This window comes from Triturus cristatus, chromosome 2_2, assembly GCF_964204655.1.
Source record: "Triturus cristatus chromosome 2_2, aTriCri1.1, whole genome shotgun sequence".
Taxonomy (NCBI): Eukaryota; Metazoa; Chordata; class Amphibia; order Caudata; family Salamandridae; genus Triturus; species Triturus cristatus.
The window spans coordinates 149,322,972-149,347,927 of record NC_140582.1 but is presented as its reverse complement, the minus strand read 5'-3'; the positions used below and the strand labels follow the sequence as shown (position 1 = coordinate 149,347,927).

General features: G+C 43.0%; 1 protein-coding gene across 4 annotated transcripts in view; it reads right to left on the bottom strand.

The window, feature by feature from the left end:
- Window positions 1-24,956, bottom strand: part of LOC146861982 (phospholipid-transporting ATPase ABCA1-like) — a 3,104,259-nt gene that overhangs the window by 2,184,523 nt on the left and 894,780 nt on the right. For all 4 annotated transcript variants that reach the window (XM_085641135.1, XM_085641137.1, XM_085641136.1 and 1 more), the window contains exons 10-11: window positions 17,094-17,233; window positions 11,439-11,555 (exon numbers count right to left, since the gene is read on the bottom strand). In XM_085641135.1, the coding sequence (XP_085497261.1) occupies window positions 11,439-11,555; window positions 17,094-17,233 (257 nt within the window). The remainder of the gene's footprint in view (window positions 1-11,438; window positions 11,556-17,093; window positions 17,234-24,956) is intronic.

Here is a 24,956-nt window from a genome sequence, read left to right as displayed (position 1 = left end):
GACAAGCTGGGGCCAATATAGGGAGAAAGGGCAGGCCTGACACCTCATGGGGTGGAAACCTCTAGAATCTTCCTCTACTTGAGAGTGTGTGCCCGGTATAAATATTTTGCCCTTAGACCAAACTTTTAAGTACCTCTCTGGACCTGTTTAAGACTCAGAGGGACTGCAGTGCTGCTCTGCAAGAAGGACTGCCTCTCTGCTTCCCTGCTGCCTGAGTGAAGGACTGGACCTGCATCTTGATCCCAGGATTCCAGAGTGACTCCAAGGGCTAAATGACTACATTTAATCCTCAGAAGCCTCAGGGACAGAACAGGCTTCCAACAACCTTGAACCGAGCACCAGGACTCTGCCATCTGTGAGTTCTACTCTCCTGCTTGGTGCCACTCCAGTCCTGAACACTTGTAAGTGGACCTGAAGGTGCTCTGCCAGCATATCCATGGATTCAGCAGAACTGACGCATCTCTTCAGTGGTGGAGTGCATAGCCTGCAGAACCAGTGCTTCACTTCTGCTGCTAGACACAACACCCTCGGAAACACTTTTGTCTGACGCATCTCCACGCAAGGACATCGCCTTGCCCAGTGCAGTCCACCGGAACCATTCCGGCTCAACGCAACTCCATGCAAGGTCATTGCCTCTCACTGTACAGCTCCCTGGAACTGCTGCTGCATGACACATCTCCTAACCCGGACCCAGCGTCGTCTCTGTTGCGCGACACATCTCTGACGCAGGACTCCATATATCTTTGCATCTAGGATAAAGGTTCTGTGTTCAGCTGACCTGAGTGGGTCCAGGTAGCCGGCACATGCTCCATCACAGTCGGTCTGAACTTGTGACTTTGTCCCGTTCTGTCGTGTCCAGATAACCACAGTTGGTGCTTTGTGGTTTTTGACGCTATTTCATTGAAGACTTTAAACTTGCATATCTCCAATTCTAATGACTGGATTTTGTCAGTTTCGACTTGATTTATTTATTCAAATTTACTCTGTTTTCTAAATTGATGTAGGATTTTGTTGTGTTTTCCCTTTATTACTGTTTGAAGTGCTACATAAATACTCTACACATTGCTACTAAGTTAAGCCTGACTGCTCTGTGCCAAGCTACCGGAGGATTGAGCACAGATTAATTTAGTTTTGCTGGTGACATCTCTCTGACAAGGACAGGGCCGGACTGACTACCGGGCGTTTTGGAATGCTGCTGAGCTGGGGACTGATTTCGTTGATGTGGACCTGCGTGTACTGAACGAAATTCGTTTTACTTTAATTATTTCGAAGTACATGCAGGTCTCCATGAACAAAATCAGCCCCCACCGCAGTGAAATCAGCCCCCTGCTCTGCAGAATTCCAAAACGCCCGGTAGTCAGTCCGGCCCTGGACAAGGATTGCTGTTGCTGGTTGAGTAGGGTTTCACCTCCCTCAACCAGTAGCCCAATTTCTTACAGAGGTCATAAGAAGTGCATGATGGGGGTGCACGTTATAGTAATTCACTTCTCCATAGCTGGTAAACTGCAGTGGTCTTTTGGTCTAAAATGTTAGTTTTTATCTCATTTCAATAGCCAACTTTAAGGTCACTATAACCTTGAATTTTTTTCAGTGAACTCCTGCGTTTCTTATCATAATCTTAGTTGATCCTATGATCAACCCACTTAGGCAACCTGTGCTTAACCGCACAAGAAGGGGCCTGTGGCCATGTGAAGTGGGGATTGGCTGTAAAGCCTGGCCAGTGGCCATGACCGGTGCTGAATCGTCCAGGAGAGGCCAACCCCTGCTGCGCCTTTGACTGCGTGCAGCGGGGGTTGACCACAAGTACTGGCCTGCACCCAAACCCCCCTGTAGCATCCAATGCACGCAGCCTTGGGCCTTTGTTTGTTGGTGGCAGGGCCTGACTTGTGGGCAGGCCCTGCACACGGCACCCAGAGAGAGGCCAGCAAATAAAATGCCTTTCCCATTGAAATTTTGACCTAACTATAAATACTCTGCTGTTATTGCCTTTTTTGTTTAATTGCATTATTCTCTTAGTAACGTTAGCGACATTTGACATATCTGCACAAAATTTACCAAAAACAGACATTCAGCCACCTTGGCTCCTTCGTGACAAGTTTTGTGTAGATCCAAAAAGTGTGGGCCATACAATTGGGAGGTGTCCTAAAATGTGACTTTCTCATTTTAAATCTCTTAAGAGCAGAAAAGTAGCTGAACAGAATTGTGAGAAACCAAGGCTTTTGCAGTTTCCCTCCACTTTGAGCCACCAATGTGACTAAAGATGCTGGGATTTTGCCCTGGGCTCTGCTAACCAGACCTAGGGCCTCTGTTCTGAGTAAAAGTATATGATAACTAGGTATAATTACAATTGGTACTGACATGGTAGGGCATGTAGGTATAGAGGCCCAGTAGTTTTAATGCACTTAAGTGTGCACTGCTGTGGTGCCTGCTGTCATTTTAAAAGCCATCCCTGCCTTGCAAGTTCCTTTAAATTTGAATAATATGCAAATTCAACTTTGGAATTAAAGGTACTTCTAAAGTATTAATGTTGGAAAGTCATTCTGTGCCCTGGGCACTTCTGAACATTTTGCTGACTGGTATTGGTAGTAACTGACTCTGACGGACCCTGCCTAACCAGGCCCAGGGCCAGTGCTATGCTGAAAGAGACACACGTAGAATACAGTGAAAACACCTACATACACCAGGGTACACTATAAGGCCCAAGTACACAATAGGGCAGAGGGATAGAAACTATCTACCTATCAGTCCCTAGTATATAATGGGGCATGGCAGTTTAGAGGCCAGCAGCCCATTATGCACTTGCATGTGTGCACGGCTGAAGCCTGAGGTCAGTTTAAAAGTAGCCCTGTGTTGCAGGACTGCTTTTAAAAAGTAAATTGTGCCCAAACTCGCCTTTGGTGTTTGGGGCACTTACGAATGGTTAACCAACAATGTTTAGGCATATTAAGTACCCTCAGGGTCTCCCCTAGGTGTTTCAGGGATGGGGGATCAGGTATTTGTAAAGAGGACTCTTATAAAATGAGTTTTATATGCCCTGGGTTAAGGGCTACAGCACATTTCACTCCCCACAGTGTGATAACGTGCTGCCCAAAATCGACTTTGGTGGTAGGAACACTGTGGAGAGAGGATTTGCAATAGTGTTACATTTTCAGAACCCCTAAAGTCTCCCCTAGGTATTCCTGGGGTGGGGGTCCTATAGAGTATAGAAGTATAGTATATGTAGAGTACTTATAAAATCTGTTTTTATAAACCCGGTTGCTGGAAAAATGGCCCAAGTCATTGCTCACCATTGCAGATCCCATGCCACATAGGTAGACATGGCAAGAAGTTATTAACTAATATTTCTTGATAGGAAAAGGCTAAATATACCATTCAAAGACTTCCTAGAATGGTATTAATAAATCCAATAATTTTATATTGTTGAATGTTTCCTAAAATGTACATACAAGAAGTTTTAAGACTTTCTTGTTTGTAAGACCAGATTCAGCTTTCCAGTGGCCTGTCCTGATTGGTCAGAGTTAAGTGGATTAGCCAGGCTTCTTTGAAGAGGTGATAAAGAGACCCTGGGGTTGACCAGCTCTGCAGGGAGGCCAGTGTCCTGTTGCACAGGAATGCCAGAGCAGGGGGAGGAGTCATAAACAATCGACTTCAAGGGAAGGGGAAGGCATCAGTGTCATTTACAACTCCACTAGTTTGACCCCCAGCCCGATGCTAGGATTAAGGAAGGAATGAGCAGATGCAAGGGGGAGAGACTATGGAGATTAGCCACCCGAGGGGTTGGTTTAACGAGCTCTTCTCTCCCTGCTGGAAAGTCAGCATTTGGAAGAATGGGTGCATTCTGGAACAAAATAGTGCCACACTCTGCAGGAAGTGGTCAGACCTTTGGGTGATACCCTGAAGCCCATTGAACAGCAGGGACCTCCTGCATGACCCAGAGAAATTGGAATAAGTATCTGAGAATGTCAGAGCCCCTCAGATCTGCTGCTTGAAACTTAAGAAAGCAAGACTGGCCATGCTGGAAGTTTGATGTGCATTTCCTAAGGCCTGCACTCTGAAAGCTGCACCTTCTGCATCATATGAAACTACAGCCTTTGGATTACCTTGCTATAAAATGGACTAACAAGTAGACTCCCTGCAAGCTACAGGTTAACAGAGCTCACCTGGAACAACACCACCAGAAATCTTCAACCTGGAGAACTACCACTGGATTTGTAAGGGTTTTGTCCAAGTGGGTTGTGAGAACTGAAGTCCTCAACTTTCAAGGACCATCTTGGAGCTTCCAGACCCTTGGAGTGAGTTTGAGACACTTTGGGGCCCTTAGGGTAACTTCAGGAAGAAGTTCCAGAAGTCTGGAGAACTTCGGAGCAGCTTTGGCAAAAAGCTCCATAAGGGTACCGACTCAGCCGGACCAGCCAAGCCGCCTGCCTTCAACATTTTGTCGTTTTGGTGTCATTTTAAAAATACAAATATTTCCTATTTTTATAAATTGGTGTTGTATTGTGTCTTAATTATTTACTTAAATGGTGTTTTTAAATGCTTTACATACCTGTCTTTGAAGTTAAGTCTGCCTGCTTGCACTAAGCTACCAAGGGTTGAGCATAGGAATAATTTCCTAAGACCTATCCTGAGCCCTATACTGTGTCAGTGGCCTTCTTGCCAGTGGCAGATATACATTGACCCCTACTAATAATCCACTTTTCAACAATTACATTGCCATATCTTTACATAGAAATCACCCCTAAGGTCTCCCCTAGGTGCCCCATAGGTAGGGTGCCTTGTAACTATAAGTAGGGACACTATAAATAGGGCTCCCGGTTTAATGAGATTTATTTTTTGGGCCTTTCCGTCTGTATTTATCCATATTTATTTTTTGTCAACTTTATTTGTATTTATCCATATTTATTATGTGTTTTGTGAAAAATGTAACGCTGAAACTGGTAAATGTCCACATTTATTAAACCAATAAATATGTAGTCATGCCTGAATGCTTGCCAGGTTTCAGTGATATCAACACCTGCAGAAGATAAATCAATGCACTTATATGAACATATGCACATTTCAGTATCAGCCTTGTGCATAGCTGCTGTTGTTTAAGTCTCTTTACTAAAATTCCTTTTTTTTAACCCCCTTTACCTGTCAATCCACTCAATTATTGGCCTGGCAGTAATGGGAAAGTGTCTGTAGAATCACTCAAAAAGCAAACAATTTCCATATTTATTCACATTTAAAAATAAATACAGACAAGAAAATAAATGTTTTTCTGTCTTTATTTATCTGTAAAAATCTAGCAACTCACCTCCCTAATGGAACCCCTGGTCTGCTCCCCAAGAGGACTGCACTCATAAGGACTGCACCTGCTGCACACATTATAACTGCAGCCCTAAAAACTTTGCATTGCTTTAGAAAGTGGAAGGAGTGGGCTTACTGAAAGCAACATGTTAAAAGAGCTCCATGTGCATCTCCACAAAGAAAAACCCAGTTGGATTGCATCCAGGGAACGCATTTAGTCAGGTGCATTGCCGGAAATATGGTCCCAACATCTCAAGGACCATCTCAGAGCTTTTGGGTTGTTGCTTTGTACACATTGAACCCACAAGGGGAAGTTCGGGAAGAAGTTCTAGAAGCTTGGAGAAGTTTAGAGCAACTTTTGTTAAAGCTCCATAAGTTGACTACTTGCTTTGTGGGAGTTGTAATTCCAGACACCAAGAGGCAAACCAGAGCATCTGTACCCTTGGCTGCCACTGTGGGCCTCTTTCCTGTATCAAGGAACACTTTTGGAAGTAAGTGTAAAAGTGTTACATCATGGGTGGCATGAATTCTGGACTTTGCCCTGGTCCAGCGCATCCTTTTTTAACCCTTTGAGAGCTGTTTGCTTGTAAGCATTAGTTTTAATTTAACCCTTTAAAAATTCATGTCCCTGTTTCCTTACATTGGATTTCTGTCATTCTGGTGTATATTTGTTCATAAAAATATAACCTATCTGTATAAATTGGTGTTGGACTTTTATTGTGTATTCTGTCTTACTTATTGAATGTATTGGTGTTTATAAATGCTTTACACACCTGTCTCCTAAGTTAAACCTGCCTGCTCGTTGCCAGCAATCAAGGGTTGAGCAACATAATAATTTATTGAGACCCTGACTGAACGTTTTATTGTGTTTGTGGACATATTACTAATGGTATGTCCCTACATATCACTAGTAATAGACCACTTTCCAACAAGAATTACTCAAAATTTGGCACACACTGAGAACTTTACTCTAGAATTGTTTTTTTATGTGATGGAAATGATGCCTTCATGAAGTATAAAATATATCAGCATAAATAACTGGGTGTAGGGGGCAGTTGAGCTTTGTGTATTCCTCCTAGACAGCCACACACAATAGAGAGCTTAGCTGTGCCTGAATGGTCCATCACTGGCAGTATAGGATTGCAGACCTGGGCACAGCCCTACTTACACTTGAATAGGCTGTGTCCTGTCTCCACACAAAGGGCTGCATTGCCCTGTAGTTAATCTTGAGTCAGTAGAGGAAAAGCAGGATGTCTGAGGACGTCAAAGGAAAACCTCTAGAAGCTTCTCCCCACTTCAAAGGCACAACTGGGTATACATATTGGACCTCGGACACCACCTCTTCATTACAGTTTTGGACTTGTGGATTCTCTGCCAATAAAGAAGGTATGGTGCTGTGCTGAAAGGACTACCACTCTGTTGGTCTGCTCCTCTGAAAGACTGCTGCCCTGATGCGCCGACCTGCAGTCTGCTGCCCTCTTACCTGGATGAGTAGGACTGGACCTACATCTGTTGAGCCCAGGGATCCATTGTGACTTCAAGGGCTAGTTGTCTGGCCTCCTGACTTTATCCTCAGGGACAGAAGGCACCAACAACCTTGGCCGCAGTACCTGGACTGTGCCACCTGTGGGTCTACCCTGCCAAGTGTTACCACCCCAGTCCTGGACCCAAGGAGGTGGGCCTCAGGTGCTCTGTCAGCCTCTTTGGATGCAGAGGAAACAATGCATCTCCGCTCCTGCTCAGAGCAACCCGAAGAAGAACCGACACATTGATGCTGCTGTGTGGGTCTCCTCTGTAACAAAGATGTGCATTACATCGCAGCCCACCACCTCATTGGAATCACTGCTGTGTAATGCATCCTTGGCGCAGGTACTTGCATCACTCATTGATGGCAGCCTCGAAGACAATGCTGGACTCCACATTGCAGCCTCGCAGCTCCTCAACAATGACAGATCGCCCAACTGCGTGACGCCTCTCCGATGCTGGACTCCGCATCGGAAGCCCTCATAGGCAGAAACCACAAAGATGAAGAAGGAATGCGGATCGCAGGCTCGCTGCATCTCGGACCTGGCACATCGCTTTGGCTGCGCAATGCTCTTCGATGCAGACCCATGTAATACTCCGCGAACCACAATTTAAGGTCTTTTGTTTAGCCGGCCTATCTGGGTCACTTGGCACCCTGTGAATTTTGATGCTACACTGAAATCTTTAAACCTGCATTTCTCCTGTTGTACTGATAGATTTTTGTTGTTTTGGTCTTGTTTGATTTATTCAAAATTACTCCATTATTCTAATCTGGTGTGGGACCCTTTTTGTGTGGTGTTTTCACTTTATTACTGTTTGAAGTGTTGCACAAATACTTTACACATTGTCTCTAAGTTAAGCCTGACGGCTCTGTGCCAAGCTACCATGGGATTGCGCACAGGTTCATTTGGGGTTTGCTTGTGCGTTACCCTGACAAAGATTGTGGTTGCTGCTTAACCAGGGCTCACAACTAAGTCAACCAGTAACCCAATTTCTCAAATTCAGAAAATCAGTTCAATGACAAATGCCAAAATACATCAGCAATCCAATCTCAAGACTCCCCCAAACACTGAATCTCCCTTCCAGTTCCACTAAACAAGCCTTATACATTGGTCTCTTTCGAACTACCTCAAAAGGCTCCTTATGAGAAAATGATAATCGAAGTCTAACGACGCTGCTTGTTTGTTTGACAAATTTGAATTCACAATGCCAGGGACAATTTAAGGATTTTGGGGGCCCTAGGCCAAACATATTTTGGGGGCACCTGTTCAGAACAGCTTTAAATTTGTGCTACAGACCAAAAGGGAAATGGCTCAATTTGCTGGACCCACACGGGTTCAGGTCACACCTCTCTCGATACTTCTCTTACCAGCCCTCCTGTATTTAATATGAAACAAACAAGCTGTTAAGCTGACATAGTGTGCAACTCCACTACCCCCTCCGTTTCCCGGGGGTGATCAATTAGACCCAAAACATTAGACCCACTGCAGGTCGCACCACTCATTTAAGTCCATAAACTTAATAATTAGATGAATGTCCATCCAATACTGTGTATAGTTCCAACATTTTTCTCTTTATTCTTCTTTATGTTTTCACAATTCTTAGACAGCCAATGTGTTTTGTCCCTTTATAATGCAATATGCAACTGAATAACACAAAACAGAGAACCAACAAGGCAATTAAAATTGATAGGTGTGAAATCTCTGGGCCCGATTCACAGAACTAACTTAAGACAAAATCCTAAACTTACTACCATTTTGGTATTCACAGAAGACACTTACTCATTTCGGTATTCACAGAAGGCACTTACTCATTTCGGTATTCACAGAAGTTAGGAGTCCTAACTTTAGGACTCCTAAATGCCTTCTGTGAATACCGAAAGTCTTAAAATTAGGATTTTTCTCAGTTTAGTAGTAGTATAGTTAGGACTCCTAACTTTAGGACCCCTAAATGCCTTCTGTGAAAACTGAAAGTCTTAAAATTAGGATTTTTCTCAATTTAGTAGTAGTAAAGTTAGGACTCCTAACTTTAGGACTCCTAAATGCCTTCTGTGAATACCGAAAGCCTTAAAATTAGGATTTTTCTCAGTTTAGTAGTAGTATAGTTAGGACTCCTAACTTTAAGACTCCTAAATGCCTTCTGTGAGTACCAAAAGTCTTAAAATTAGGATTTTTCTCAAGTTAGTAGTAGTAAAGTTAGGAGTCCTAACTTTAGGACTCCTAAATGCCTTCTGTGAATACCGAAAGCCTTACAATTAGGATTTTTCTCAGTTTAGTAGTAGTAAAGTTAGGAGTCCTAACTTTAGGACTACTAAACTGAGAAATATCCTAATTTTAAGACTTTCGGTATTCACAGAAGGCATTTAGGAGTCCTAAAGTTAGGACTCCTAACTTCTGTGAATTCCGAAGTGAGTAAGTGTCTTCTGTGAATACCAAAATGAGTAAGTGCCTTCTGTGAATACGAAAATTGTAGTAAGTTTAGGATTTTGTCTTAAGTTGGTTCTGTGAATCAGGCCCATTGTGTTTTATTACACCTACAGTATGAATTTCATTTGACTTGCCTCAATGTACAGAATATAAATGTGTTTGGTCATTCAATTGTAGCATTTGGATGGTTATGTATAACCATTGGACATGCAATGCTAGTATAATGGCAATAATAACTTTTGATTAATGCTTTTATGAAACATCTTCTGTCTTGATTGATAATGTGATTTGTATGTAATACAATGTATTAATTGAATTATTACAATTTGTATTATGCATGTATTTTAAATGTTTTTACAGCCCTGAAGAAGTTCTGTGTAAAAGAACAAAACACGTTGGCTGTCTAAGAATTGTGAAAACAGAAAGAAGAATAAAGAGGAAAATGTTGGAACTATACACAGTATTGGATGGACATTCATTTTATTATTAAATTTATGGACTTAAATGAGTGGTGCGACCTGCAGTGGGTCTAAAGCATTACATTTGTGATACAATTTCAGCTTTCTCATAACTTATTTTACAACGTTACTGACACAGGCAGACTGGTTCCAAATACTAAATATGTTTCCATCTAAGATTCAGGGATAGTGATGTGTGTTTTCATGATTGTAATATAGCAGCAGCTCACTAATATTAATTCAGATAATCTCTACGATCCACTGCCATTTAGCACATGTAAGGTCTTGTTTTGATCGAAAAGGATTTTTTTAATCTATATTGCATAAACGCAAAATGTCTGCAATTGACTCCCACATGGTACCTGTATTTAAAACGAATTAAAGAGCAATGGTATTTAAAATAATGTATGTTTGCAAATTATTCAAGGTCATCAGGGCAGTACTGTGTGGAGATCAGAGCAAGATCTATCAGGGGGTCTCATGAAAGGCTGGGGCCCTGGGCCAGAGCCCAATTTGCCGTTGCCTTAAAACATCGCTGCACACTGCATCTGTATAACCCAGGAAGATATTTAGTTGCACGTCCATGGCTTATTACCTAATAACTCCATCATGGTATCAGAGATTGAAATCGCAAGGGTTAGCAATGAAGCGTGTGTGCCTGATTCCATGTTTGCTCGGTGAGTAAAAGCAGCCGACACATGTTTCGCCCGCAGGGCCAAAACATTTAATAAGCATGAAGGATTGAAGCAAGAAAAAAGAAAATAAAGAGTCAAACGCCATGTGTGATAAAAGATTACACAAGACGAGGGAGTTAAGAAAATAAAATGGAGAAAAAGAGAGAGAAAAGGAAAAAAGGAGAAAAGAAAAAGAAGAAATTTGAAATTTAGTGAATAGAAACGCAAAGCAAAAAGATTTTCCAAAATGTTTCTCAATGCATTCCGAACAATACTGATGTAGGGTGCATGAGAATGCGTTGACTATGGCATGCCTGATTATCTTATCACTCATCCAATCACGCACCTAAAATCTTGGATTTGTCACGTCCTATTAATCACGTGGTTTTCACTGTTTATCAGCCTTGAAAAATCCCTTGGCCGATTGGCCCTGCGGGCGAAACACGTGTAGGCTGCTTTTCCTTTTTGTTTTGACACATTGGATCTCCTTCAACTAAATGCACATTAAAACCAAAGAATGTGTGTTGGACTACATCATTATAGGATACCTCAATTACAAGCGCAACTTTCTGCCTCTAAAACCCCACTAAACACTTACCTTTAAACCCTTCGAAACTTCTGAAAAGTAATGTGAACTCTATCTAAACCCTCAAAAATAACTACAGTGAAATCAATAAATGAAATCTTTTAATGTTAATGGTCATTAGGAAAATGACGGATCTGTTAAACCTTTGAGCTCTGCCATTGGCAGTTGAATATATAGATGTAATTATGTTTATGTTTATAGAACCAATGCCAAATTAACAGATGACTGTCCTTGTATTACTAAATTATATTTTGTATGGAAAAGATAGAATATAACAAAATGAAAGCTTTCAAATGAAAACAAAAGTTTTATATCGTATTTCGTTTTTAACTAACCGATATTTCTTGTTTTTTTATTTATATACAGAATGTCCTGGTGAGTGCCTTTTCTTTTGAATATAACAGATTTTGTGGAAAATCAAAAAGCACTTGTGTTAAAATGATGGATTAACGTTTGCGTTGGAGAAGCTCTTCTCTCTTACCCTAAGTCGATTTACTTGAGGACTGCTTTGAAGAAATTGCCAGATGACTGGTCCATGCACATCCCAGGCTTCGCCATACTCCTTCATCATGCCAATTTCCCGGAAAGTCTTGTTTGCCTAAGGACATCGCATAGAATATGATTAGTATAAGAGAGGTATCAAAGTATTTATTACACTTTGAAAAGATGAATGTTTTGCCGTGTAAAAATGTAAATCAGCTATTGATAAAAACACACATTGCGAATCAGTGCAAAACGTTCGAGTAACAGGTACAGACTTACCAATACCCCACACCTGTACCAAGTAAATTGAAGATATATAAGGACAGCCAGTCTGGGGGTTGGAAATGTATTGGTTTGTCTGAGAATGTTAGTAAACTATACATTTTTCCCAATGCACTGCTTATGAACATTACTCTAAATTTGTTACGTAGGTTTCACAGTGTTTCTCATGTATTGCTATTTCCACATGGTGATCCTGAGTTGAACGATAGAGTTAACTCCGGGTATATTTATGAAATAAATGTAAGACATACATCATAAGTCTCTCGTCAAGAACAGTCCTTAAGAAATAGCACAGAAACTAAATTTAGCTCCATTTTAGAGACTGTTAGGAATACATATTCCATCTATTAACTTTCCTAATATTTGCTTGACTTGACAGGTCAGTATTGATTGATTCATATGAAAGTACACATTCACATTATCGATGTGGCATGTTGTGCTAGTGGCCTAAAGTTGATACATGACATATAACCAATGGAGAAGGAAGCATAATCGGTACAAAATCATTATTCAGATTTCACTCAAAAGTGCACACGTGCCCTTTTAATACCGCTGGGTAGATTGGCTTACGGTTACATTTCACATCTTATATGCTGCACCTTTCTGGGGATCTCCTTGCATTCTAAACGTTTATGTTCCACCATTTATAGGTAAACACCTTTTTCAATTACCTTCAGAACTTATAAACCAGGTGTATTAATGGCCAGGTCACATCAAAGTGCTGTAACTGCATAGCATATGTGAACGTTCCAATCCTTTGCACAGTGTGGGTTGTATAAATCCAAAAAGAACAAATGATGAATGGAATGCTGAACAAATCAAACATTCACCCCCCAGTCGCAGATCTAGGTTTAATCCATGATTGTTTTGCTCACCATGCCACCCCAGTCCGGATCCAACCAAATGCAAAACAGTGTGGACCCTACTCCCCATGGGAACAGTCCAGCCCTAAGTGCCATGCAAGTCCTCCCTGAACCGGAAACAGGCATCCTGTGATCGGTTTCGGGGTGTAGCTCCTCATCAGCCAGGCTAGCTTGTCAACTGTGTATTGATATTTCCAAAGCCATACTAATGCACCCCCTATCACTTACATGGACAGAGATTTCAACTCCATAAAACGTTTCTCTTTGAGAGAGGGATATTGGAAGAGATAGCAGGGCTCGTGCAACCTCTACTGGCTTTCCCCTGTTGCTGTCAAAAGGAAATTGGAAGCTGCCCCCACTTGCAGCTTTCTTGATGCTAAATATTAGTGGCACGGATAAATAGGAAGTCTTCATTGCTTTGTGACGACTGGAGCAGTTGCAAAACATTGATTAATTCTTAGTGAGTCACAAGGATGGGAGGAATAGATTATTGCCACACCCTTTACTTTCAATGGACAATCATCACCAGCCTCCTTCTGGGGCCACTCTACCTCCTCCACGAAGGGCTACACGTGTCATTCCTGCAGAGGGCCCACTGGTGAGTGCCTTTCTGGGGCTCGAGGAATCTCTCTTCTTGGGTGGTAACTGTTAACATTCAAATAACCCGCCCTCTTAAAGTGTCTGGATTCACACAAACTGAATTGGAGCGGATTTAAAATATTGAGGCTCTGATTTGTATGTAGTGCAGCTCCTCAGGACAATGCTTGATTTTCTCATCAGGAAAGTGAACGCGAGAGAATAAACTATTGTGATGGACTGTATACTGTTGAACTGCCGTCTGTATTGTACGGGGACAGTGCAAGCCCTTCCAGTTGCCACAATGACACTCTGCACTTAATATAGCACATGAAAGGTGTCAAGTGTCTTCTTAATAGGGCTTAGATTACGAGGGGAAAAGGGTAAAAAAAAAACCTCCGTGGCAATCTTGAATCATTGAATTCCACATCAAGATTAAGAATACAGCAAAGCATCAAGTTTCATCAACAACAAAAGGGGGGGGATGAGCCACAAAAGACGAATCAAGAAGAAATCCAGCAAACTGTTCAGCCACAAAGGACCAAACATCAAGGACAAAAATAGTAGCAAATGGGTGATTAATGTGTTGTAATATAGATAAACGAATGTGTTGTGATACATTAATTTCTTGTAGACAGTTCTTTAATTGATTTAAACAGAAACTGAAGTGCCATGAAAAACTTCCATCTTGAATTGGAAACATTGAATACGTTTTCCTAGATACATCCCCAATTTGGAAAGAGCAGATCATAAAACTGGTCAACACCTCCACCCTGAAACTGGTGGCATCAGTTGGGCATACAAAAAAGGAACCCAAGTTTGACCTCCTTTGTTCTGCATTTTACTCTGCTACTCCACCTCAGCACCTCCTACCCGACATTCTACCCCCTTGCGAAAGAATCCTCCAGATGGTGAGAACCGAAATGCCAGTGCAGTGTGTAAAGTGGGTGCTATTATGCATGTGCCACCCAACCGTGCAAGGGACATGCAGCATGCATGCCTGTAACCTCTGGTTTAGCTTTTGAAACTCTTGCTAGTGGCTTAACAATAGCTCCCGCATTTCCCATGGTGCGAGGGTCCCCCGAGCTCCAGGGGGCCCCCTGCGGCACTGTGCAGAGGGGGTGTTGAGAGCTCCTGACTGGTTCCAGAGCATGGAGGGCCCGGTCCATGCACTTTCAGGGGGTCCCGCACACTGTGTTCCGCAACTAACTCTTGCAGTTCACAGTATGGATATAACAACTAACTTCTGATGTGACGTGCTTCATTTAATGCAGATTTTGTGCTAGGAATTAGGGCTTTCTTAATATTACATATAGAACTGTGACTCAAACATATTGTGTGCAAAAGGTGCAAGGTAGGTATAATGAGCTTATAAATATTAGTGTGTGCGGAGCTGAAATGTAATTAGAGTATGAAGTACCAAGTGAATGTATAAAGAGTACAATTATTTATGTAACTCATTAATTCTCTTTTTCATTCATTATTTATGTTTCCAACCATTCATTCAGACAGTAATGATTGTTCCTGTCTCAGCCAGCAGCTAGGCTCCAGTCTGGCTCTTCCTCTGCTAATATCTGTGCAGTATTTGAATCAACACTGAGACACTAACGTTTCCCTCAATCCCTGACAAAGCAGCAGTGTTTTAACTCTCACAGCAGCTAAACAGGATGAGGGTGTGTAGTTGCAAATACTTCTAAGTAATTCTAACATATTGCTTGAGGGGTCCTAGTGGGTTTATTCTTGACTGATTGTGATATATACTATGATCAGAATTGGTTGCCTCTAATTTGGAAGGCATTTAGAAACGATTGAAATGTTACCGATTCCTCCAACGAGGTGGTGACAGATTCGCAAAGGCAAAGCTATCCTCCTGTTTGGACATCTTTGCCTTTTGAAATCGCGTTGGGCCCCTATGCCATGCCAAATAATTAATCTTGTTTTTTAAGCAGCACAGGCTTTAGGGAACACATTCTGTTTTGTTTTTAAAAATAGGGTCAATTTTGGGAACACTCTTTGCAGCCACCTTTCCTATATTTCTAGCTAAATACAGAGTGTCACAAATAATGGCTTGCCTGATTAATATTCATTAGACAAGTCTTTCTATGACCCTCAGTAACTGGAGTTTTGTTCCACAAACAAGGGGCATATTTACAAGCCACTATCGCCACAGGAACATCACTTTCTATGACTTTCATGTGGTGATAAACCCTCGCCTTATTTACAAGCCTCATTTAAGACGGTTCTGCGAGTCTAACCGACCAATTACGATGCTTCCCAACATCGTTTGGTTGACTCTCATTGACTTTAATGGGAGCCTTTGTTCCGAACGAGAACACAGGCTCGCATTGAAAAATGGAGTGGTTGGGGAAAACCTTGCACCCTCTGGCGGGCACCCCAAGGTGCTTGCAACACTGTCCATGGTTTAACATCGGGGTCACTTGGGTACCCCAAGGGTCCCAACCGGAGACCTCATGGTGAGGGGGGGCCTGCTACGGGTCCACAAAGTCAGATTCCGACAGCCGTTTCATGTCAGGCAGACTGATTAAAAAGGCTGTATGAAACGACCATCGTAATCGCTCACTCTGAAACCGTATCCATAGAGCTGTACGATTTGGCTCTGAAAGACTCGGGCTGTCGGAATGCCTTTTGGAACCAAATCGGACAGCCCGAATGGTTTCCGTACATCATAATCAGTTGGTTGTAAATGTGTACGATTCAGTCAGGAACATAGGTTCTGAATCGGATTTTGATATTCCAAATCCCATTTGGAGCCATTCTGACAAACATCGTAATCGGCCCCTTAGTGTGAAAGGGGTATGCAATGGGTGTTGCGATGGGCATTCTGCCACAACAACCATTGATTTTGATGCTACCCCCTATTTACAAGGGTGTCATAAATAGGAGTCTGTGCCAAAATTAAGACCAGGGAAAACTTGATCTTAACATGGCGAAAAGAGGAGAAATGCTTAATTTCTCCTTCGTTTTGCTGTCGCTATGTGTGCTGCATTGTGAAGCACCCATAGAAACAGCAAAACAAAATGAACGATTGTTCATGTGCAGGAAGGTGTCCCTTCCTGCAAATAAACAATCATTTATAAAATGATGATTTGCACTTTCTTTGTGTGTGCACAATGCGGCACACCTTCCTGCACATAAACAATCATTCAAACCAATGCAGACACCCTTGCACTATGGTGCAAGGGTGCCTGCGTTGGCGCTAAGCAGCTAGATGTATCACCAGCTCTGGGGAAAATGCACAGGCGCACTGCATTCTTGTGAATACAGAACATCCCTGCGTGTTCAGAATGGTGGAGCGTGACGTTAGCAATATTTGCTCAACGCCATGCTTAGCCATTCCCTCGTGAATATGGCCCCCAGTGTCACATTGCATCTCAATGCGTGTCGTATGTAAAAATGAATGACTGTCCGCATAAAGTATGAAGATTTGCGGCTACATTTTGCGATGAGCCTGTGCATCTATCTGGCACTATGGGCATATTAAATAATTCGGTTTCGATTTAAAATGCACAATAGGTTATTATTATCCAAGGATTCGTCTGGAATTTTCAGGTATAAATCAGCAAAAATGAAACACAAAAGGTTGTATTGCACAGGAGGTCCATTTGTTGCTATTTTATTCGATCTGTGCTAACCTGCATCTATATGCGGTTTAGCATTGCATTAAATTACATGCCTACAAGTAATGTGCTATATTTCCATCAATTTTAGAGCGTTTAGAACTATTTGGAATCATCAAACATCAATGCTCATTGTGCCAGAGAATGCCAACTATGTATATGACAGAGGATTAGTGTAATTATTGCAGAATTGGAATCAAGGCATAATCATTGGATTGAAGGTATGATCCCTCCATGCACTGACTCATTGCCACATCGCGCACTATCTCATTCATGACAAAAGAACCTATTCACCTCTTTCACAATTTGACGGGTTACAGGATTGTCAGGCGTGTATAACACCTTCCCCATCAGGAGTGGACGAAACGTGCTCCACAAAAACTTCAGTCCTGTTGTATTTTCCAAAGTATTCATGAGATTTTGGCAGAAGACACCTGGAGGGAGTCAAGGGATGCAGTGTTAGCATGTTATTTCACAGTGTGAAAATTCACTTTAGAAAATCTAGCAAAATTAAATGCAGTGCAAGCATTTGGATGAAATTGTTTGAAATTGTAAGGTCTGTAATGATTTCTGTCATTAAAAAAACAATTAATCACATAAAAGCTGACACAAAACATCACAACTCATCCTTGTATTTCAGATTGTTCACAGTAAACAACATTCTAAAAGTAAAAGTGCATGAGCCAATTAGACCTAAAGCTACATTGCTGCACCGCAGTGCATATATATATCCCCCTTTGAATCAGCAGGTAATGAACATAACATTAATTAGGGACCAAGGTCTAAGTATTATTATAAAATCGATACTGGATCATCTATGCTTTTTCTACTTCAGAATCCAAGACTTCGAAGACATAACATCTTCCAAATGGCCTTACTTATTTTGTTCAAATTCTCAATGCGCCGAAAATTCCAAGTATATACAAGGAGAGGACCACTTCATCACCACAGAGATAAACATGGTTTTCCTTAGAGTACGACTGAAATAATACTCATGCTCTATGAATAAAAAGTGAGCTCTTGTTTGTGTATTCAAACAGCTAACAGGCCGAAAAAGAAGCTCAAAGAAAGCGACAGAAACACTGAAAGGCAGAAACTGTGTTATGTGCAGGCGGGGAATTATATATATATACTGATGGACACATCTTGGAGCTGAATGTATTCGCGGCCGTCCTGCCTCTGAAGAGAAAGCTGAGGAGCTTTCGAAACGCGTCAGGCAAACCTACATGGAGGCTGTTGATGGCTGTAAGCGGTATCCGTCCATACCATGGAACCAGAGTTCTCTTGCTGCTGCTGTCCGAGTGCGACTCAACTGATGGACACATCTTGGAGCTGAATGTATTCGCGGCCGTCCTGCCGCGGAGTCTGCACCACCCCGCGATAGCTGGGGGCAACTCGACAAGGTATTCACCAAATCCATTATGTGGGCCAACAGCAGAGGATTTAGGACGGGCCCGCTTGCAGGGTCCATGTGACCTATTAATAACAGAGTATAATGCGTGCATCCATTTGGGGGATGATCGATTACGAACTATACTTCCCATAATGCACAGTTCCATATGACCATCCCATTGGAGGGAGTGCAGTATTTAAATGGGAACGTCATATGCACGCATCCTTCCTGTGAAAGCCTCTGAAGAGAAAGCTGAGGAGCTTTCGAAACACGTCAGGCAAACATATACGGAGGCTGTTGATGGCTGTAAGCGGTATCTGTCCATACCATAGAAAGAGAGTTCTCTTGCTGCTGCTGGCTGAGTGCGACTCAACTGATGGACACATCTTGGAGCTGAATATATATATATATATATATATATATATATATATATATATATATATATACGTATATTACCCATTGGCAGTCGCCACTGGGTAGCTATAGTGAGGTCAGCTGGTCCATAGGAAAAGCATTATTTTGTGTTGCTCATAACTTTGGGACTGGTTGATGAATCTCCACAAATCTTTCCAAAATAGTGTTGCTTTTTGACTGGTTTGTACTTGAAAGGTTTTGTGGTGATCTGTCAAGTGGGGACCGGCAAAAAGGGAGGTCCTAAAACACAAAGTCCAATGTATTTTCCATAGACGTCTATAGGCAGGGCTATAGCAAAAACTGCTGAACAGGTTTACACCAAATATGGCAAGAAGCCATATCTTGATGCACAGCTTGTGAATTTTGTGATTTATGTAAATCTGTTTGAATTATTCTTTTTAGAAATTAAGCGTAAATAAATATAGATATCTGGACGGTTGGGTCCATAAGAATCTTGAAAGCGCCAATTCAAAAATAGATTGGCACAAGAAGCTCTGTTTCGTTTGGTCTAATTCGCTTCTGCAGGAATAAGACTCCAACAGGAACCAGTGCTCTGATTGGCTGCCAGCAACATTATCAAAATGTAGCTGGCAGCCATTACACGGGTCGGGGACTTAGTCCCCTGTCCTCAAGTGTTTAAATGAAAAAAAATGAAGGGGCAGGCTAGGATACCCTGCCCACCTAGGCCCCATAGGGGAGCCCATAGGGACCCCCTGGGCAAAAAACTGAAACAAATTGCAAATGTTGCCGCAATCTACAAAGAAATGGTGGCCAGGTGAATGTATGAAGTTTCTACGCATACATTCAACACACATGGCTTTACAATGCGGTTGTTACAACGACCGCGTTGTTACCATGCGTGCCATTACATCACAAGTTGTAACAACGACTTGCTGTAGGAGGAACACTGGACTTAGGAATAGTATTAACTACCATTCCTACTCCAGTTTGTGCAACAGCAGGGAAGGTGTTGAATTTAAAATCAACACATTCCCTGGTGTTGCACGCCCCCTACAGCAAGTCGTTATTATGACTTGCGATGTAGTGGCACTCATGGTAACAACGCAATTATTGTAATGACCGCGTTGTAAGGCCATGCATTGTGAAAACAGTGTTGTACACGCTGTTTCCCAGCCAGGGCCACATTGTTCAATTATAGGCCTTGGGGAGCCCAGCACTGGAGCAGTATTCAATAAGGGGAGGGGGGCCCACTGCCCCCTCCTTGAGCCATTATAGGCCCCAAGGAGCCCACCTCGGGCTGAAATGTCCATCAACGTGGAAAGGGGCCTCACTGTCCCCCTTTCCGAGCCTTTAAAAAGCTGAGGACCTCGTACCCGAGGGTCAGCCCGCAAACAGTGTTCCAGGGAGCCCCCCCTTGGGACGCAATGGCTTCCTGTCCCTCACTTGTGCTGGAGGGGAAACCTGTGTTTGCTCCCATGTGATGGGAGCATTTCTGAATCTCCCTGCAGGAGGAAATATGAAGTCTGTTACCAGAGGGTGGGTGCTTTGAAAATGCTCCCACTGGCTGGGAGCAGACTTTTGATCTGTTTGCACACATGTCACCTCTGGCCCCACACCCTACCTTCACCACTGTGCAAACGTGCCACGTGGCGCATTTTAATTTCAGGGATAAAGTCCCCTTGAATCCTGAGGGATCCTGGGGTCCAACTAGCCCACGAGGTACCTCCACTAAGCGCCACAGAGCGTAAAAATAGGGGCGTGGCCTGGACCACCTCTCTGCAACGCAGCCCTGTGGCGCTTACTGGAGGTACCTGGTGGGCTAGTTGGCCCCCAGGGACCCCCAGAATTGAAGGGGAATTAATTCCCCAACTTAAAACGCGCCACAGGGCATGTTTGCAGAGTGTTGGTGGGAGGGGGCGGGGACTCTGCGATGCGCACTTTTTTTTAAAGAAGGGGAGCCTTGGGGCCCCCCTTCCTTTTCTATTTTATGGGCCCTGGGGACCCCATCCCCCAGGGCCTGACCCCTATTTATTTATTTATTTATTTTTATTGGAAGGGGGCCGCGTGGCCCCACTTCCGAGGTCATATTCGGCCCCGGGGACCCCATCTCATGGGGCATGGCCAGTGTTTATTATTTTTTTTTTAAAACAATTGGAGGGGGGCTGCATGGCCCCCCTCCTCAGGCAATTTTTGGCCCCGGGGACCCCATTCCCCGGGGCCGGCCTTTGCATGGTTTTTATCTTTTTTATTTTATTATCGTGGAGGGGGGCCGCGTGGCGCCCCTCCCTGGCCAATTCTGGACCCGGGGACCCCATCCCCTGGGGCCTGGTCTCTCGTTGGGGACCGTGGGGGGAGCCCCAATGCCCCCACGGTCCCTGCCGGCTCCCCGCATCCTGCGGGAGCCGGCATTGCCTTTCCACACGGGGAGCTGCTAACATGCAGCTCCCTGTGTGGAAAAGCAATATGGTTTGGATTTTGGAAGAGAGAGCACGTTTCCTGCTCTCTCTTCCAAAATCCAAACCAGAGTTTGCTATGACAGGGTGGGAGCCGCGAGGCTACCACCCTGTCATAGCAAACAGCAGTGTCCCGGGGGTGGGCACCCCGGGACACTGCAGGAGCCGGCCCTGGAGCGGTGGTGGTCCCCAGTGCCATCACAGGCTCCAGGAGGGACCCCGTGCTGCCCCCCTCCCAACCAAAGCACATCCCCGGGGGTGGTGGTCCCTGGGGCTCGGGGGTCCATAACGGACCCCCAAATTAGCATTATAGTGCCCCAGGGAGGTGGCGGTCCCTGGGGAGTGACGAGAGGCACAAGCCCCCCCACACAGGTATTTTTTTTTTAAAAAGAAGCCCCGGGGTTGTCGGTCCCCGGGCTGCGGGGGGCAGTGTACCCCCACAAATAACTCATGAAAGCCCCGGGGTGGCGGTCCCCGGGGCTTGGGGGGTCTTTGAGGCCCCCCATACATGAAAAAGAAGCCCTGGGGGTGGCGGTCCCCGGGCTGCGGGGGGGCCATGTGTCCCCGCAAATATTTTATCAAAACCCCGGAGGGTGGTGGTCCCCGGGCAGCGGGGGTCCCCCTGGGTCCCCGCAATTATATTTCAACAAGCCCCCGGGTAAGTCCCGGGGGCTAGATAATAACGAAGTGCGGGAGCTCGCGCTTCATTTTTTTTTATTTTTGCGGCTGGATCCGGGGTTCCTCCGCGCATCTCACCGATTGCAGATATTTGGCCATGGGGGTCCTTGTGGGACCCCCTAAGCAGGCCTAGGGGGGTCAGGGTGTTTCTACCCTGCCCCCTTTCCTTGTTTTATGCGTGTGTTTCCCTGGTCGACACTTCCTGGTTTGGAGTGTTGACAGCCAATTAGAACACAGCTCGTGGTCGGGAGGGTCCTCTAAATATCGAAACTTTTGTATACCAACCAAGCCAACCTGAAATGAGTAAAAGCAACCCCTGACACAGTGATTCGCTCTAATTAGAGCTCTTCAGAGAGGTATAGCTTTGTCCAGACACAAGGGAGCACCCAGGTTGGCTTGGTTGGTATTTAACCAATTCAAAGCTGTAATACTGTGCCTGGAGTGGTAAATGGCTTTTGTCATTTTACAGCTCGGCAATGTCAGCACTGTGCTAGTCCTATGCTTAAAGACTTTGCTGTAGAAATGGCAAAAGTCTCTGTCCATTTCTATCTCGGCGTGGATAGCATGGTGCTAATCCTATGCTTAAAGACTTTGATAGAAAAGCAGACATTTGAGGTGAGCAGATCTAGAGTTTCGCTGGTGTTGAGAGTGCTCTATGCAAGAGCTGCTTTCCACCTAAACTTGAGAACTACCCAGAGTTCTCTACTTCTTTTTTGCATAATTTATTCGTCACTCTATGCCTGAAAGGGTATTTTTTTTACTTATACTGGGTGCTCCCTTGTGTCTGGACAAAGCTCTACCTCTCTGAAGAGCTCTAATTAGAGCAAAACACTGTGTCAGGGGTTGCTTTTACTCATTTCAGGTTGGCTTGGTTGGTATTATACCAATTCAAAGCTGTAATACTGTGCCTGGAGTGGTAAATGGCTTTTGTCATTTTACAGCTCGGCAAGGTCAGCACTGTGCTAGTCCTATGCTTAAACACTTTGCTGTAGAAATGGCAAAAGACTTTGTCCATTTCTATCTCGGCGTGGATAGCACAGTGCTAATCCTATGCTTAAAGACTTTGATAGAAAAGCAGCCATTTGAGGTGAGCAGATCTAGAGTGTCGCTGGTGTTGAGAGTGCTCTATACAAGAGCTGCTTTCCACCTAAACTCTACTTCTTTTTTGCATAATTTATTCGTCACTCTATGCCTGAAAGGGTATTTTTTTTATATATATATATACATATATATATATATATATATTTATATATATATATATATATATATATATATATATATATATATATATATATATATATATATATATGTATATATATATATAAACTCGCAATTCTTTTTCCTTGAGGAAATCACGGGCACAGACCTCTTGCGATACCAAACAGTTTTATTTATTTATTTCCCATAGTGATGTCCAGACGCGTTTCGGCCGTCCAAGCGGCCTTGATCACCTGACCACACGCATTGACAAACCCGTTATTTAAAGTGCAAGTGCTCATTGAGTTTCTAGTAGACATGGAAGAAATACTAGTAATCTCATCATTTGTACAAATTCATTTTTTCCTAATGCATAGTAGATGTCCAAATGTGTATTTAGAAAAATAGAGGCCCAAATGCCTATATTTATAAGCTTTGATATTTCTAAACATATCCCCTTATTGGTTATTATAAACAGTTGACATTTCATTCCATATCATCTAACTATTAATATTGTGCTCACCTTGCCGTGTTTGAGAATTAAAAACAAAAATTAATTTATATACATTTCAACAATAGTCCAACACTATACTTGACAATAATTAATCTAATAAGGTGCATAAATGCAACAGTACTATGTGGACATAAAGTAACTAATTCTTAGAAGTACAAATGAGGCAATCATTACGAACTGAGGTAGGAGACATAGATATATACAGGGCAGTAAACAACACTAAAAACATAGCTGACCAGGTTAGAAAAACATTGTACCAGACTTCCCCTCAGTTAATATTTGAAGCATATATTTGATGTGCGAATAGTAAAAGAGTCCTGAATTATAACATCCCAGGCGTAAAAAAACAAAAAGTGATCATCAAATTCATCACATGTTTAACATCTCATGTGGTATACTGTCTAGTCTGCCCCTGCGGACTAAGGTACGTAGGGAGCACCATACATAATGTTAAATTACGTATTCTCGAACATCAACGTGCCATTGCCAATAAGGATATTAATTATCCTGTAGCGAGGCACTCTGCATCCAAACATCAGAGCAACAGGGAGCTGTTGCAATATTTTGGTGTAGACCATGTACCGATAAGTTTGAGAGGTGGGGACAAGGTACTGAGGTTGCGGAGATTAGAATCCCGCTATATAATTGATTTACAGACTAAGGCACCACATGGGCTGAATGGTGGGGAGGAACTCACAGTCCACCTAGGGAGATGATTTTAATCCAATACAATGCTTTGCAAATTTTTCTCGACTATTACCTTTAGTTATATCTGATATACATTGCACAAAAAAATGTCCATGTCCATGTCTACAGGAAATTAGTTTCAATTGTGGAATTGCTCTTGCTCTGACCGATCCACGGTGGGATGTTTCAGTTAGTATTACTTATATAGTACTTTCCAGTATGAAATCTGCCACAAAGAAGGTCATAAGACATACTTTAGGCTTAGCATAGTATGGAACTCACAGCTTCTTTCCAATGCTGATGCACGGCGTAATTGTCATAGTATGAGTAATGACCTTAGAGGCTCGCCGCATATAGCACATATATTCTGTATATATTGTATATACTACATTGAGCGGAACCACATTTGTTAAAAGTGATGAAATCATATAATTTTTTCTGTAGTCAAATTTGGGCTGAGAGAGAAATATGTTTCCTAATTTACTGTAGCTATGGTATCAATGCATTAATTTGTATAAACAGTACCGTGCCAAGATGGCCACCGTGAAATGTGCAATGCGACTAGTATTGTATACCGTCGTCTATGTTGTTGCAGAGATGACGTGAACAATTTAAAAATGCTTCCTCGCAGCGATCATTGTAAACACTGACGAAGGAATTTCCGAAACGCGTCTGTTTTGTGTGGCTGATTAAAAAACAGTGACGATACCCCACGAGTGCTGGACTTCAGTTGAAAAGGTTATTAAGTCTTTGTAGTGCTAATTGAAACGTGGAGCACCGCCACAACGAGCACCCGCCTCTGAGTGCCTTGGCTTCAAGGTGCAAAATTGGAGCGTGATATATATCTATATATATATATA